This window comes from Colias eurytheme, chromosome 21 (assembly GCF_061535395.1).
Source record: "Colias eurytheme isolate Ceu_HAF_F1 chromosome 21, ilColEury1 Martin Lab GWU primary, whole genome shotgun sequence".
In the NCBI taxonomy this organism is placed as follows: Eukaryota; Metazoa; Arthropoda; class Insecta; order Lepidoptera; family Pieridae; genus Colias; species Colias eurytheme.
The window spans coordinates 2,298,442-2,317,153 of NC_143000.1; the positions used below are offsets into that span (position 1 = coordinate 2,298,442).

At 31.9% G+C, this 18,712-nt stretch overlaps 2 protein-coding genes across 2 annotated transcripts in view; one reads left to right on the forward strand and one right to left on the reverse strand.

Moving 5' to 3' along the window:
- Positions 1-7,385, reverse strand: part of LOC149898943 (somatomedin-B and thrombospondin type-1 domain-containing protein-like) — a 52,323-nt gene extending 44,938 nt beyond the window's left edge. The window contains exon 1 of the mRNA XM_090114750.1: positions 7,274-7,385. The gene's annotated coding sequence lies outside the window, so the exon portion shown is untranslated. The remainder of the gene's footprint in view (positions 1-7,273) is intronic.
- Positions 7,386-10,883: 3,498 nt separating this feature from the next.
- On the forward strand, positions 10,884-18,297 carry LOC149898945 (uncharacterized). The gene is made up of 6 exons (XM_090114387.1): positions 10,884-10,993; positions 12,073-12,203; positions 13,696-13,788; positions 14,034-14,126; positions 17,372-17,442; positions 18,130-18,297. Exons 1-6 carry the CDS (start codon positions 10,884-10,886, stop codon positions 18,295-18,297), a joined length of 666 nt encoding a protein of 221 aa, XP_089970513.1.
- Positions 18,298-18,712: the final 415 nt, after the last annotated feature.

The following is an 18,712-nucleotide window of genomic DNA, read 5'->3' on the forward strand; positions in this document are numbered from 1 at the left end:
GCTCCATTCCACAACTATGCCTTCCAAGAATTTATTAGCTTTTTATTAGATTTCTCTCGAAATTCGAGATTAGTTTCACTATTAATCTATTCTTTCTTCTTTTATAATCGTACATTACCTAATATTATGAGACTGAGAAACATAACAAAAGCTTCTTTAAACACATTTGAATTTCCCACGGGATGGATTAAGAGAAGACAAGAACTTTTAAAAGCACTATTATTACAATGCCAACAAAATTTACCTACAAATTCATGCATGCACGGCAAACGTTGTTCTGCCGTACTCTTGTCATTTATGGGTATGAAAAATAGCTGTTGGCCAGTTCTCAGATCTTCCCGATATGCACAGAAAATTTCATAAGAATCGATCCAACCGTTTCGAATATGTGGGTATATGATAACTAACACTGTGACACGAGAATTTAATGTAAAATAGAGAAGAAGATATTTTTTATTTAGATTTACCAAAATCTTCACCAAAAGTAATTTATTTCTTGATTCTATCACATCTAAGACGGTAGCTAATCAGTATGGCGGGCCTTATAAATAAAACCGAATCACAAATCAGGCTAGAGTAATATTTATTTATACAGTGTCTCATACATTTTATGTGCTACGTGTCTTTGAGATGAAATTAATTCATGGAATTCATCACACCTTCATTTCTCTGACGTCTGTTTCTCAAATTATCAGTATAAGTACATATAATATATGAGTGAGTATAATATCTATATCATTATATACAGACGCTATTGAACATAATATTATGTACTTATTATGACTCGATTGTTCAGCCAGGACATTCTTATAGGTAGGTGTATTTATTATAAAATATATAGTTTAAAAAAACAGGCAATACTGAATTGAATTGCATTAAAACTGTCCGTTTAGTTTGTTAAGAGGATTAAAGTGGATAAAAATCGCGATAAATTAGTATTACATTAAAATATAAATTAGATTACATACATACATACTGGTGTAGCTAACATAAGTATGTTATAAAGAGTTTACGACCTATACTCATACCTATTAAATGTACATAAAAAGCATGAAAAGGCAAAACAAAACACTAGCAACCATAATTTTTCATAATATATCTACCCTCCAAATTTGGAAGCCTACGTGGTGGTTTAAATAATATAGTCTATGTATGAAGCAATAATTTTAATAGCGTATTAAAAAGCGTCTCATCAGATTATATTGAAGTTTTTTGCAACAAATGGCAATCATGAAGCCATAATTTACGTCGTTTCATAGAACACACATTTTGACTTTTGAGATCCTGTTTCATGTGAAAAACAAATTTTTGATCACTGAAAATTGCAACGTAGTACTTAGTAGCTAGGTAATTAGCAAATGAAGTTATCTATGGTGTGAAGATCAAAATTCAAAAATGTGTTTTAAAAATTCAGATCTCAGTTTTTTCGTGTTCCCAAAAACTACAGGGATTCTAAAATTCATAGCGTACCTATGGCTATATACATACATACTTTTGTATTCAAAATATTATTGAGCCATTTTATGTTTAATTTTTTGCTTGTGTTGCGACTTGCGAACTACCTATCAGACACTTATATATATGCGTAAGCTAGTAAAATTATAACCTCCATTTGTTCTGATAACAAATCAACAATCTCACATAATTGATTTTGATATTATTTATGTGTTGAAAAAACAGTCGAGATATAGGCATTACCGATATCGCAAAGAACACATAATATAGGTATAAAACACGAGAAATATAGTTTAATTTTAAATATCCATACCTACCTAAAAAGCGAATTATTCACCCATACCTACAGTTCGTTCTAATGTTCCCAAACCAAGTATCTTTCGGATCAAAGGGAGTGAAATCCGGTTTGGAGTTCCTTGAATACCAATATATCGTGTGTTTACAGCTTTGTCAAGACATCGGCGGATATTGCGAGTCTGGTCAACAAAGGTTCTGTTGCTTCAATGTTATGAAACTGGGAATTCAAGCTTGTGTATTGGAATTATTGAGTTCATGTATTGTGTTCAGGGGGTTACAATGATGTCACAAAACAGTATTATTTCCAGTATGGAAGAATATAGAGCGACTAGCGCCATTACTTTCCATCATTGGAAATAATACTACTTTATGATATCATATACAATAAACTTATCATATACTAGATTTCCGCCTGCGGCTTCGCCCGTGTTTTCAAAGGAAAACACGCATAGTTCCCATTCCCGTGGGAATTCCGGGATAAAACCTATCCTATGTGTTAATCCAAGTTACCCTCTATATGTGTGCTAAATTTCATTGTACATAATTGGTTCAGTAGTTTATGCGTGGAAACCATACATACATAATTACAAACCTTTCCTCTTTATAATATTATATGTATATCTTATATATTCTCATGGTGTTAAAAGACTATATATTTATATTTTAAGTTTCATTCAAATCTGATCAGACAAATATCCATCTTCATAAACTATCTTGTCCGAATTTGAAGATCGATGACTTTCATGACAATAGTTAGAATAAATTTAATATATAAAACATTGAACTGAAAAAATCAAGGATATATAAAAAAAAACAATGCTACCTATTATTATTTCGACTATTAAGTTTATTCAAAATAAATAACCGTAAAGGTAATTTCAAATTTGTATCATTACTTCTAAAAATGTACAGCGAAGATATTCGATAGTTATTGCACACAACATGTTTTGTTTATTTTTACTGAACAATAAACATATAAACTGAAATCCATTATACCCTTTAGTTTCTGTGATCTGTGATTATACCTGTGCTTCCATTGTAACATTTGACCTTTCAAATAATTTTGTGGCACTCATCTCTGACAGCAAGGATAATATTTGCGAATGGAAATGACGAAGTAATTGGCTTGTACAAATATTATGGTTCTTTTATGAAGTATTATAATGAAATGACATTGTGTTATTATAATTTGAAGCTAAAATTATAATCTTTATTGGGAAGAAAGTTCTGTGTTTGGATCCTAGTTGAAAAATAACATAAAATAATATCAGTCTATACTGTAAATATGGACTTTACAATTGTTAGTCATAAAAATAAAATTGATAATAAGGCTTTGTGAATTACGATCGAATACTTATTAATTAAAAACTGTTGTTTCAAAAATTAATTTGACTTCGTTTTGGTAGACCTACGGTCTACGTTTTACGCGCTGTATGATTTCCAATAATTTCATTCATCGTTGTACATAACATTCGACATTCATTGTAATATTATTATTCAAATAATGTAGTACTTAACCTTTTGAACGCCAATGACATCTATAGATGTCATGCGCAATCGTGCCCTGTGCGCCAACGACACCTATACATGCCAAGAAACAGATCATAGATAAATACAAATTAAACATATTAAACCTTTACTTTTACGTGTTTTATTTATACAGTTTATGAACTGAATCCCCAGTTATTACATAATTGTACACAGTAAACAAAATTGCCAAGTAGTTATTCAAATATTTGATGACAAAAAATAACTTAATTAATGGCTAAAAAAGCATGTTCTCTCGCGCCAATGACATGTATACGTGCCTACTAGTGATGTAGTGTAATATTCAAGTAACTTCATTAAAATTTCAGCGAAATTACTCTAATTCGCTTAATTTTTGTAATAACTACAAAAAAAAATATATAAGCTTAGTCACTGAGAAAAAAGGTAAATACTACATTCTTTGGTATAATACCATATTGTCTATATTGTGGATATTGTTGATTTGAATATTTTCCTTTTCGCCAATCATGCGCATCCCTAGCACAGTATCGATATGCAATCCCTTCTGCGCCATTGACATGAATAGATGTCGGACTGGTGACGTCGTAAGCGCGTGCCGTGTTGTTAAGTGCGGAAAGTTGTAAAAATATTTTATCGAGTAGCGGGCGAGTGAGCGAGCAGTTTTCAAAATTTATTACCTAATAAGTCTAATCAGTGCCTTTATTAGAATATTCTTATGATACAAATTGTCGCTATGTCATATCAAAATATGGTAATTGACCTAAATAGGTACCTACATATAATTAGTATTTGTAATAACTCAAGTATTAAACTAAATGATTGGAAAATAAATATGTAGTTTTAATGCAATTCCATTTATTTAAAGGTAATAGTTGTTTTGATATTTACAAATAAACACTCCACAATAATACCTATAGTTCATATAAACTTAATAAATAAACTCGATAAGTTATAATAATATACAGCTACACATCCCTAATCAGAAGCGAGAGATTATAAAAAAAAGGATGGTTGCCCGCGCCATTGGCATGTATACATGCCAATGGGGCGTAACGGGCGTAACTGATAGAGAATAGTGCTGTAACTTGCTGCAATTTTATATGTATTTTTGTATCTCAAAAGGTTGATTTTTTTTGTTGATAGTTGCTATAAATGTGGTCTTAAGTTTTTACAGTAGGAGATGAGGTTAAATAAATATTATTTTTGTGTTATAAGCTGTTTATTCAAATATTCAGACGTGAATTATTATGTTTATCGATAACATTTTGGACTCCCTACTATTTTCAAGGTTATCTCATTGAATTTGTGGCTTGGCGTGGAGGGCACGGCGATGCGTTTTTGCTCTGGCGGTCAAAAGGTTAAATAAAACACTTTTATGTTATTTGCAATATCCCTACAAAAGTAATTTGGTTAGTTTTAATGAATATTCTAGCAAACAAATGATTACATTGCATGTCTTAAACGGCTCAAACCATCTTATTATAATACGACTACTACAATTTCAAACGTAAAGCAGCTTTATGCAAATGTCTTTCACGACATGAACCCCTCTCAGGTAGGTACTTAGTAATAATTCATAGAGTACCATTGTCGTCCTAAAAATACTCACAAAAGCGTACCAAAGACAAATAAGGATCTTCACTGTAAAAACAAGCCACTACAATACTAAAGAGAAAAAAAGAAATTCTTTGTTTGCCTCTTGTGCCTACACCGTTGCTTATTAAAAGGGATTTTACTGCTTTTACCGTAATGTCTTGACACTCACAAGTCAGACCTGTCTTGTTACAAAGGTAGTAACAATTTTGCCGCGTATTTCTTTTTTTTTTTAATTTGAATTGAGCACGGTGTTCTCGTTAACAGCCAGTATAATAAGTTTGCACAGTTATATATCCTTGCTGCATTTTACATGTTTGCCGTTCTGAAATTATTTGCTTCCTCTTAACGGTCGCTTTTTTATTTAATCTCGTTAGCTAACAGTGACGATGTTATCGAAAACAGTCTTTACAATTCTCGAGACAACGTTGCCGGGCTACGGGATTTTGGATTGAAAATAGAAAGCGGGCTTTGATTTATTCTCATTGTCATTTTGGAAATTTAATCAAAAACAGTGGTTTAATATTTCCCCTTTGTCACAGCTGTTTGTTCCGTCATTTAATCGAACATTCATTAATTGTAAACTTTTGCGTAATTAATAAACTTCGGAGCTAACTCATAACGTTCTATTTAAGTTGCATGCCTATTGTTACTGTAATAATTAATGGGATCCCATAATTTATGAACATTAATTTGGAAATTTTTCATTTATTATAAATATGATAGAAACAATGGAACGAACAGAAATTTCTTTTCAACGCAGAAACATAAGAAATAATGCCGTTTTTTATGTTATTATAAAAAAATAGCTTGTTCTGGGATTTGTTTTTTAACAAATTTATATCCATCAATGCTTATAAAGTTATACAAAACGGAATAATTACCAAAAAGATAACATTAATATCAATTGTTACACTAAAAACCGCCAATAGGATCTTCGGGAAAATTAAACTTAATGAAAATGCATAACTTTGAAAGCGTCGGCTTGAAAACTTATACGTGTGAAGCCGCGAGTATTACTTAGTAATTAGTATAATGTAACATAGACCATTAATTTATATGTTTGTCTAGCTGTGATGTAAGTATGTAACACCGAAAGAATTTTTCAAATCGTACTCGTTGTTCCTGAGATAAGCGCGTTTAAACAAACAAACAAACTCTTCAGCTTTATAATATTATACTTAGTATAGATAAAGATAATCAATCTATTAAATATCAAATGATTTTATATTAGAATAGGTGGTTGAGTCCTGTGTTCTCTAATGAGGATTGACGAACCATTTTATTTCTGTTTAGAGTTAAAATGGGTCGTATTATTCTTAGAAGACCTTTCAGTCATTGTCCTGTTGGATTAAGGGTTTTTTTGGGCGGAACAATGAAAAATATTATGTACAATAATATATTTAAATGATTTGGCTTCATTTTGGCACACAAATTTGTTTTTAATTAACTTTATTTTTCATGTATTTTCATATTATATTGAATATAGGTAAACCAGAATCTGATGGCAATTAGGGAAATCAAAATTTTGAGTGTGCAACCCTAGGGAAAATGGACTGAACGATCTTGATACTGCGTATTTTTTATTTTGTCCTCAATATCATTAGTTATATTACACAAGTGGATAATACTGTATTTAATAATCAGATATCCACGTAATATTATGTAGGTACTTATTACATGTATAATATACATATTACTTTTCTAAAGGTAATACATAATATTATGTATTACACACCTATATTTGAATATAATATATCATTATGGCATGTGAAAATATGGATGTAATGATAATGCAGATCAAAACTTATTTACTATATTTAACGATTGTTTATAATTTTTTATAAAATAAAACAATAATAAAATAAAATCATGTTTATTTTCGTAAGATTTAACACATTATAAAATTGACTTGTTGTTGTGTATAGCCGAATTGGAAACTCCTGTTATAAGTTTTCATAAAATTATATTTTAATCAACAAACAATATTATATACCTATTTATAGCATTTTTAATTTAAAGTATCAAAACGGGTAAGTCCAACTTAGCAATAAAATCTTTCACGCGCTTTAAAATTGAAAATTGTGATGAGTTTGACCCTTCTTCATCGAATATTTTTCTACACACATTGTAAACAACACCTCTTGCTTGTGATCGCAGCGGTTTTATCGACATTTAGAAGATTTTGAAGACAAAATCCTAAAAATTTATCATCAAAACAAATAATTTGACAACCAATTTGATAGTTGTCAAATTAAGTTGCCACATGAAAATCTTTAATTTTTTAAATATAAATATGCCATCAGATTCTGGTAGACCTATATCTACACAGTCAAATTCCGGATTATACCAAAAAAAATAACCATGTTCAAATTACGAATATTCATTAATTTAAAAAGAAAAGAAATTGAAAACTTACATAGCAATTTTTGCACAAGTCACAGTCACTTAACGAAAATGAACTTTTTCCGAAACGCCCGGAGCGAGCAGTGATTACGTGCGTCCTGCGCGACGCACGGCGAAGCTCTGCCCACACTTCACTTGTAGCTTTTCGATATAGTAGACTGTTGTTCCTAATCGTAATTTTAGATGATTGTTTTTTTTTTGTTATTAAGTGTAGATGGCCTGTCAATCAAATGTGTAATGATTAATGAATCGAATGCACCGATTTAAGTATTTTGTATAGTTTTTATAACCCTTTTTATGGCTTTGTCTACTTAACATAGGCTTATATAGAAAATTGCCCCATTATTATCAGTTTTCTTAATATTGTTAATAAATTTTTCTCTATATGAATAAATACAAAGGATTTCCAGCTTTTGGACATTTTATCGTTGCTCTTTATTCAAAGAAGAAATAAATTTACATTCATTCGTTTCCTTTACCATTTTGTAGAATTACTTTTAGCACAGAATAAATACTACGCTTTCGCCTTTTACTTCGAAATAGGACAGGCGCTAATAGGAGAGGTTTGTAAAGTGAAAAGTAATAGAATAAAGGTGAAATATGCGCAATGGTAACTTTTCCTCAGCTTTTCTTTCTTAGAAATTAAAATATAATATCAAAAAGCTGAAGTGTTAATTGTATATTCATGTTCTTTAGTTTATTTATTGTTGTAATAATAAAAGAAGTCTGTAGCACAGCTTCAAATTTAAAAGCTTTTTAACTCCAGGCATAGCTTTATTACCCATTTTAAGGCATAAACTACAAGGGTTAATTTAACTGGAAGTAAAAAGTATTATGTTAATCAATTTCCTTGTTAGCTATGTCACGTTATCTCGGGACACAAAAAACGGGAAGGCATTCACCTCGCTGGTGTGACAGATTACATTCGAGTCGAATGAACCAGTTTGAATTGATGTAATGTAGGGCTAGATGAATGACCGTTTAAAGAAATTAACTACGCCCGTGACTGATTAAATTCCGTATAAAGCTGATAATTTGGTACGTTTTTAAAGGACGTTTTTGGTGGCAATTTATTTTACTGAATAATATTGTGATGCTTAATTGTGTGTGATTGTTTACGATTACGAGACATCCATATATTTTTAAAATAAATTAAAGTATGTCATTATGATTGGCACATTACTAATTATACGAAATAATAATTCAAAACTTATAAATTTATAGTGCTGTATATTTATAAGCAAAAAAAAATATTATTTATTAAGTATACTTTTCTAGTTGCTGTGTTCTAGATCTATCGACCGAGTTAATGTCTAGCTTGACTATAAAGTATCATCATATTATTTTTAACCGACTTCAAAAAAAAGGAAGAGATTATCAATTCGGCCGGTATATATTTTTTTTTTGTTATTAACAACAACATTCCGAACAAAATATGCATTATATATAAAAGACCTTTACGCGAAATACACGGGTTGGTACTTGACCCAATAATTGAAGTATAATGAGCTGATCAGCAGTGTATCTGACTAATTAATGCGATGTAGCTTCATAATTACAAATCTGTTCATATATACACGAATCTGTTCAAAATTAAACCCAGCTTTAATAACCAATATACATATTATATTGTTAACCTATTTGTCTATCAATCAGAACTAAACCTTATCAATATTGCCCCGGCTTCGCCCGTGGTTCATGTTTACGTTTTCTCACCATAAGTATACCATCCTCGTACTTGATATAAAATAAGAATAAACGAAATTGGTTTAGCCGTTCTCGAATTTTGCGCTTAGCAACACATTTGGCGAATCATTTTTTGTTTTATAAGATAATCTGACATCTATAGACACGAATATAAAAACTACAAGACTTAAAAAGTGCATATATTTAATTTAAAATACATGAATCACATTAAAACATTTACGACATGCATCCCTCTTATCTCCGGAGATTAATCGCATGCGGTACGAACTGCCACTGCAGTCTAACTTAACTGCATTTAACACTACACATAATTATATTTGCCTTTTAAGCGAACACTGTATCGCACGCTCTCAGATTTTTGGAATTGGATCTCAATCCTTTGTAGTTTTAATTGGAACTAAAATAAAACTAAAATTTGCGTCGAGTAGCATAGAGTTACTTTGCTTTTAAATATATTTTAATACTTCGTCCGCGTCTTTTGTCGCGTTCATTTCACGTTGTCAATGAACTTCTTATCAATAGGTACAAATTCTCCATCCTTATTTCACTCCTTGATTATTTGTGAAAAGAAACAAAAAAGATTTATTTCAAGTTTTGAACTACGTGTTTACTATATCAAAACCAATAGATATTTAGCGATAAAACGTAGCACAGGCAGAAAATAATTATATGGATAAACGCTTAGGTAGTAGATCGGCATTGTATTATCAAATTTAATTATCATCAACTTACATTGGCTCCATAAGAAGCTTACTCATGCACTGATCCGGAAATTGCTATTATGCAAACTATCATCCATTATATTTGATGAAAACGGAATTAGTGGTTAGATATTACTGAAGGTTTATTACTAAATTATTGAAACATGGCTGTTTCTCGCAATATGCTCTGAATTTATTGAGTAATTTCGGAATGTAAATTTATTAAAATGTTGAGTGCAAATCGGGTTGAAAGAAAAATAAATAAAGACTTTAAACTTTTAATATTTAAATGTTTATTTTGACAAGTCAAACAAAAATATTTAGGTATATTTTTAATCAATAAACTTAATCATTAAATTTGCTTAAGAAAAGCTAAAAGTCATTAGGGATATTAATAATGATTAAATTTATAACTATGATATTATTATGACGGTTTACTATACATTCCGTCCTACAAAAACATAATATTAACATCAATTAACCTACTACATCTTGTATGTAAAAAAACTAGACATTTATTAAAAAGTCGATTTACACAATTGCCCGTTACATAAAAAAGGAAAACCAACTATGTTACATCGTAACACGTGCACAGCGTATACTCGAAAGAGTATTTTTGTTTTACAACACCATAAAATACGCCACGTGTGAAAATCCCCCACTGAGACCGTTTTGGTCACATTTCATTTTTTATGATAAAATTTTGTACTGAATTTCATGCTGGCAACACCAATTTTATTTTTAAATGGTTTATTAACATAAGATAAACATACTAAAATTCGTCTAAAATTGGATACGTGACTATGGTTAGAATTCCATTTTTGAAATAATTTATGCAAATTTTCTTTTTTTTTTAGTATACGTAGTCATTTCACAAAATTATTTAGATTGATTTCATGAGTCATTTAAGATTGATGTAGTTTATAAAATATATTTAGACGAGATATTTTAAGATTTAAAAATACATTTAAGTATGTATATATATTTTTATATTATTATTTATAAACATACCAACAACAACATTTGAGAAAAAATCTGTGCTGTTTCAAAACGATTTTTATTCTGTATTAGAAAAGCTTCGAATTCCAAACGGTCTTCTCCTCAGAGAGGTCTTCTCATATTCACGCGGGAAACTCGATTCTCAAGAACTGTCATAGGTATTGAAAAATATTGTGGTGAATAAAAAACAAGTACCTATTGACTGAAATATTAAATATGTTTTTTGACCAAAAGTGGGTTAATAATAAGTCTTTGAAAAAAGCCTGGCTGGCTAGTCACGGATATATAATAGAAGACGAAGAAAGTGTGGACTATGGAGACTTAACGTAAGTTATATATTGCATTATCATTGATACCTACTAATTATAAACGCAAAAGTTTGTAACAATGGATGGATGGATGTATGGATGTTTATGTATATCAGAATAAGACATGAGCTATGGAAATTTTGCACGTGGGTTAGCCCGCGAGTGAAATCGCGCGACACAGCTAGTATCAACTTAAATAATTAAATAATATTGAAGTGAGGACCCCACTGTTACCTATAGTTTAGTTGTTTTACGTTAGAACACAAAACAGATTCAATTTTATCATTACCTACTGGCTACTACTTCGTCCAATGTTCCTATTAATTAGTTCAGATGCGAGTAAAACCGCGTGTCGTAATAATAAATTTTGATATTTTATTTGTTTGAATGTATAAATAGGTAATCTACGGAAATTTGCAAGTGAATTTTGAAATTTTCAACCGATTTTGCTAAAATTTTCAAGCATACGTTTAGTTTGGATGACAAGACATGGAAAGCTATGTGACGTCATTCAAAATCCAATATGGTGGAACGCACAAATAGCAGAGTGCACTATACTTTTTAAATGCACCTGTACCATATTATGTTTTTCAAATGAAAAGACTTGCTGGATGTAACTCGCAAAATATAGAATGTCTCTTTAAATCTAACATATTGTAGGGTATTTTCTTAATTCATACTTATTTGATGATAGTTAGTTACTTTTTTACGATTATTACAGCTTATGTAGGTATTTGGTAAAAATTGTAAAAAAATCCACCAACTGCATTTATTCAATTTGTTTATTAATAAAAATAGTTTAAACTTTTAATTTATGTTAAACCTCTTGTGTTAAACTTATGTTAAACTAGCTTTCGTCCGTGGTTTCGCCTGCGTTTTGAAAGAAAAAACCCACATAGTACCTAGGGTTAAAACCTATCCTATGTGTTAATCCAAGTTACCTTTTATATGTGTGCTAAATTTCATTGTAATCGGTTCAGTAATATTTGCGTGAAAGAGTAACAAACATACACATAATTTTTTTAATCAAACAATTTCACCACATTCATCAACTTTGCTCAAATCAACGCTTACGTTATTTTTTACCAAATTTTCAGGTCAAAAATTCTAGAGAAGGTCAACGAATCAAAGTCCAAAAAACAGGCACGACTATCGCTAAGGACCTCCGCCATTCTTGTGAACGGTGTTGCCCGACTGCACATGGCAGACACTGAAAAACTGTTACATGGTAAGTTCTGAATTTCCGTTCAGAAACCATTTAGGTGGTAAATGTTAAAAATATTTATTTATTTATTTTTTATATAAGTATGTCATATGACGATTCAAAGTGTTTTTATAAGAAGTCTAATTGAATAAATAAATGTTTGAGTTCAGTCTTAATTTTATCAATTATTTTGTAGTTAAGACTGCCCATTGAAATTGGCAGTCTAAACAAATAAAAGAAAAAAATCACTAGCTTTCAAATAAAAAAGGAACATCAAAATCGGTTCACCCAGTCGATAGTTCTGAGGTAACAAACACAAGAAATACAGTTTAATTGAGAACTTTCTCTTTTTTGAAGTGGCTTATTAAAAAGGGGAGAACTAGGCAAAATGAACATGAAAAATTTGATTTTTAATTGTATAGGTAACCTTAATGTTCAGGACTCAAACAGTTACACACGTCGTCGTCATATTTCATTCGCCAAACTGCATTCGGCAGAAGCAGAAAAAATACAATCTTAAAAAACACAACTGCTATTACTTTAATTAGTATTTGCGTGAAAGAATAACAAACATACATAGGTTTACATAGGCTAGGTTTTATCCCGGAAATCCCACGGGAACGGGAACTATGCGGGTTTTTATTTGAAAACGCGGGCGAGGTCGCAGGCGGAAAGCTAGTAGTAATATAAAGTGATCTACATAATCATTACTTGCACATGAAATGGAATACAAACAATCGCTTGACTTCAAGCTATTAGCTGTAATAACATTCTGAATGAACGTAATAATTATACGCAAATATATTTAACACTAGTTGACGCCTGTGACTTTGTCTTTGATGTTATGTATAGGCGATAGAAAACTGAAATAACCCGATTACAATATTTAAATGCTTTTACTGATATTCCGTACTCACTCGTATGTCTGTTCGGTTATTTCGCAACCAAACAACAGACTTTTGATTTATCTATGTTAAAATTTCATTAATTCTGATTTAGCTGGTTTAATTTTAAAATAATTTGGAAAATCCAAAAGTGCACGCCTCATAATTTTTTTTTAATAAATATTTATTAATTATTATTTTTGTTTATTTAATAACAATTAAACCACATCGAATCAGACCCTGAAAAATGAAAGGGTTCTATTCCTGAGCATACTCAAGCGTAAGAGAAAAAAAAAGACTCGATTAGTAAAGTATTTCGGTCGCTATCGTGTTAACAAGAAAAAGGATCCGCACATACAGACACACGGACGTCCAAGACAGAACTTTTTTAAGCTGTTTTTTAACTAGTTTAAATAACAAAAATGACATCAAAAATATCATGAACGTTAAAAATAGTGTTTTTTCATAATATGTGTGTGTATGTATTATCTTACAAGTGCAATGTATGATACATAAAGACATTTTAAGTTTGAAAAATCAGATGTTTTGCGCGAAGTGACAGTAGTACCCACCTCAACGCTTCGCTTATGAGGCGTGCAATAGATGATACTAACATATTAATTTTCTTATAGATTGCGAGTTATTAGACGAGGCATTGAAAAACAGAAATCGCAAACCATCCAGTTCAAATATAGGAATTAATACATCCATGGAAGAAGATTCATGTAAGTCTTTTTTCGTATTATAAGGTGACTGACTGACTGATCTTTCAACGCACAGTCCAAACTGCTGGACCGATCGGGCGATTTTTTTTAATTTAAATTATATAATTATTTTCACAAAGCAAACAACTATTAATGACCTATTGAACCCCAGACTTTTGATTTATCTATGTTAAATTTTCATTTAATTCTGATTTAGCTGGTTTAATTTTAAAATAGATCATACCAACATATAAATTTTCTTATAGATTGCGAATTATTAGACGAGACATTGAAAAACAGAAATCGCAAACCATCCAGTTCAAAAATAGAAAATAATACATCCATGGAAAAAGATTCATGTAAGTCTTTTTTTCGTATATTATAAGGTGACTGACTGACTGATCTTTCAACGAACAGTCCAAACTGCTGAACCGATCGGGCGATTTTTTTTAATTTAAATTATATAATTATTTTCACAAAGCAAACAACTAATGACCTATTGAACCCCATAATTTGATGAGGCTAGTTTTACTGCATAGTGTTTATATTTTGTGAGGTTCTAAAAACTAGCCAAGTCAAATTATGAGGTTCAATAGGTCATTAGTTGTTTGCTTTGTGAAAATAATTATATAATTTAAATTAAAAAAATCATATTTTAGAATAAACGTTGTTCTCTAAGGGAAAATAAAACAATTGAGTTTTCAGTTCACCTTTTGTAAATAAATTTCTGGACTGTCTACAGAACTTGGCACACATTTAGATCTCATTTCTTTTTTTTTTGGCAAATTAAGTCAACGATTGAACTCGGCTCCAATTTTAACATATTTTATGTTTTTGGTGGGATTACTTATATCTACGCAAATATATTTAACACTAGTTGACGCCTGTGACTTTGTCTCTGATATTATGTATAGGAGATAGAAAACTGAAATAACATGATTACAATATTTAAATTTTTTACTGATATTCCGTATGTCTGTTCGGTTATTTCGCAACCAAACAACAGGCTTTTGATTTATCACTTATAATACCACAAGAGCTTCAAAATTATCGGGTATTTTCCGATAGGTTCGTTGCAAACAAATGAAGGAGTCAAGTTTTTAGTCAAGGTTAAAAAAATCACGAGCGCGAAGCGCGAGTGATTTTTCCTGAAAAACTTGACGACTTTATTTGTTTGCAGGGAACCTTGAGGGAAATGCCAGATAATTTTGAAGCTCGTGTGGTATTCGGGAGAATATTTTTCCGTCCCAAATGTCGGCCAATAATTTCACAATTGAATTGAACCTGTCAGTTTGACGTCAACGACCAGAGAAAATTTTCAAAAAATTATCAGTATAATACCATGTACCACGTGACGTCGAATGGTGCAATTCTATTGGTCGATATTTGGGTCGGAAAAATAATCTATGTTAAAATTTCATTAATTCTGATTTAGCTGGTTTAATTTTAAAATAGATAATATTATGTACTAACATATTAATTTTCTTATAGATTGCGAATTATTAGACGAGACATTGAAGAACAGAAATCGCGAACCATCCGGTTCAAAAATAAATAATACATCCATGGAAAAAGATTCATGTAAGTCTTTTTTTCGTATATTATAAGGTGACTGACTGACTGATCTTTCAACGCACAGTCCAAACTGCTGGACCGATCGGGCTGAAATTGCATGCAGATAGCAACTACAATGTAGGCATCCAAGAAAATCATCCGTAGGGTGACAAATCAACATCGAGCTATGCTGCACTGTACTGTGCTGTGCTGTTTTTGGTCAACTCGCTCGTCTAATATTTTAATGAGGATACAAACAAACCATGCTGTGCTGCGCTGTGTGAGGCTACGCTCTGTTTAAAAACGCAGCAGTCTCGAGCGAGGCGCGCTACCCGCCGTGCTGAGCCGCGCTGTGCCGAACTGTGCTATGTTTTTATGGAGCTCTGCCATGCTGCGCTGTGTCGAGCTTATCACTACATAGTATAAAACAAAGTCGCTTTCTCTGTCCCTATGTCCCTATGTCCCTTTGTACGCTTAAATCTTTGAAACTACGCAACGGATTTTGATGCAGTTTTTTTTAAATAGATAGAGTGATTCAAGAGGAAGGTTTATATGTATAATGACATCCATTAAATAGTGGAGAAGTACTGTTATTTTTGAGGTTTCTAATGTGATGTCGTAAAAAATTACATTTATTCCGCTTACATTGCAAACGCAGGCTGAACCCTACGAGTTTTATCAAAATAATGTACTAAGTATTTATACACATTGAAAAGGTCTACAGAAAAGTCCGCGATGGTATATGTCTTTCTCTTATGGATAACCCACAATAACTTAATTTTATCATTTACTTTTTACGACAAATAATGGCTAATTTTCGAAGCGATTTTAACCAATACAGCATTAATCCTTAACCAATTAAATACCTTGAATACAGTGTTCATTTAATATACATCTATATGGCCCTTTACACCGTATCGGATTTAAAAATTGCGGGACGTAGCGTTTGCGGCGGTACCGGCCGGCCGCCCGGCTATATATTTTATACCCGTGCGAAGCCGGAGCGGGCCGCTATGTTTTTATATTGTACAACCTTCACAGTTTTTCTGTAGTGTATTTAGTATCAGCATTGCACCCGTGCGAAGCCGGGGCGGGTCGCTAGTTAATAATAATTAAAATGATTTTTAGTCATTCGCAAATATTTAAAAAAATCGTCTTCAGTGGCAATACTCTTTAGAAAATTCTCCGTATTTTTCACGTATGGTGTGAGGTAGCAAGCTACCGTGACTGGACTCTTTTAACGACAAAATAACACATAAAATATCCATATCCGCTTCTTCTTCACTTTCATCTTCATCGGATTCAACTATGTCGTAATGTTTACGTTTTTTTGAAAATAGGGTCATATTTGACGAGATAAACGACTACACGAGCTGCTGATTACTTTATACTGAGCTAGATTGTTAAAAAACGTAGCTTAAGAAACACAGCACATCCCAGCGCAGTACAGCGCAGCATCGTTTAATTGTTAAAAAAACGTAGCTTAAGAAACACAGCACAGCACAACGCAGTACAGCGCAGCATAGCTCGATGTTGATTTGTCACCCGTACTGTAAGTATGTTTTAATTGTCTTTTGAATTAACATGATCGTCACTTATTAACAAGAAGTCTAACTAAAATTTTTATTGAAGTGAAACTTTTTTATCGGGGTTGGAAAAAAAATTAGTGTAACATTTTTTCGTTACGCGTGACATTTTTCCGTTACGCGCCATCTTGTTTTTATCCCTTACATGCGTGATTGACGTATTTCTGTAAAGTTGCATATTTAATTTCTTTTACTTGTATGTAACCTATAAAAGTCTACGGTCTTCAGTCCATATATGTCTCTAAAGCCGGCTACTCACGTACCTACCGCAGGGGCAGTATTAGAATTGCACCCTTAAACGGCTCCTTAATTGTGATGTATATAGGCAAGCAGAGACAATTTAGAGAACAGCTGAAATTGCTCCAACCGAGATTGTTCCAATATTCCCCCTGCGGTAGGTATGTGAGTAGCCAGCTTAAGGAATCATTTGATGTAGGTACCTATGGATATATTTCTTCTTATAGGTAACACAAACTCAAAGGAAGGAAGGAATTCCACAAAGGAATCTACATCGGGCGTTGCTAATACAAGTAATGTAAGTAAATGAGGATCAGTTTATTTTCTAACTAGCTGCTCCGCGCGGTTTCACCCCCGTGACTCCTCTCCCGTTGGACGTAGCATGATGATATATAGCCTATAGCCTTCCTCGATAAATGAGCTATCTAACACCGAAAGAATTTTTCAAATCGGACCAGTAGTTCCCGAGATTAGCGCGTTCAAACAAACAAACAAACTCTTCAGCTTTATAATATTAGTTTAGATAGGAATTTGTAGTAACTAATATTATAAAGCAATGCTGCCGCTGTGCCTCGCAGTTTTACCCGTAGTGCTCTGCTCCTGTTGGTCTTAGCGTGATCATAAGAGATAAGTTATAAGGTGACTGACTGACTGATCTTTCAACGCACAGTCCAAACTGCTGGACCGATCGGGCTGAAATTGCATGCAGATAGCAACTACAATGTAGGTTTTAGGTTTAGCCTATATCCTCCCTCAATAATTGGGCTAACACCGAAAGAACTTTTCAAATCGGACCAGTAGTTCCTGAGATTAACGCGTCTGCACTCAGGTGGACAGCTTACAAGTGACGGCATAGTGCTGAATCTTATTATTGTATGCTCTTATATCGTTCTAGATAGGTCACCTGGTGGTTCAAATGACCCATAATTTTTTCAACATGGGCCTGTAGTCTACCAACTCAACATGCTATTTTACATTTTTTCAGATTGCAACGACAGAAGTAGGGGTACAAACAGACAGATCGTACTTATCCAAAATGGCTGTACCAAATTCGATGTGTTACATACAAGTTCATGACTCTAATGGACTGTTAAAACGCATCATTTGTTGCCCAGCTAATTCCCATGCTTTGGATACACATGTTAATAATTAAAATTCACAATTATTATTATTTTGAGTATATTATGTTTATTTCATAATAGTTAAGTAAGTAGTTTCTTTAAGTTGTGTTTAATTCATAAATAATTGTTTTTGTTTTTCGGGAAGTTTAAATTTAATTTGATCATTTGTTATTTTGTATTTGTATGTCTCATCTAAAATAAAATATATAAAAAAAATTATTATTTTTAACTGCTGTGCCCCGCAACTTCACCCACGCGCGTGAATGGGTTTTAATCCGTTCCTGTGGGAATATCGATATAAAAATAGCCTAAGTTATTCCTTATAATAACAATATCTATCTGTCAGTGAAAGTCGCGTCAAAATCGGTCCAGCCGTTCCTGAGATTAGCCATATAAACAGATAGACAGACAAACAAAAATTGTTAAAATTACTATTATGGTATATGT

Bases quoted from the DNA above. Each gene is read 5' to 3' on its own strand.
- LOC149898945 (XM_090114387.1), top strand. From the start codon at position 10,884: ATGTTTTTTGACCAAAAGTGGGTTAATAATAAGTCTTTGAAAAAAGCC. The intron at 12,204-13,695 runs GTAAGTTCTGAA...ATTTTCTTATAG, and splicing joins CACTGAAAAACTGTTACATG to ATTGCGAGTTATTAGACGAG. The intron at 13,789-14,033 runs GTAAGTCTTTTT...ATTTTCTTATAG, and splicing joins ATCCATGGAAGAAGATTCAT to ATTGCGAATTATTAGACGAG.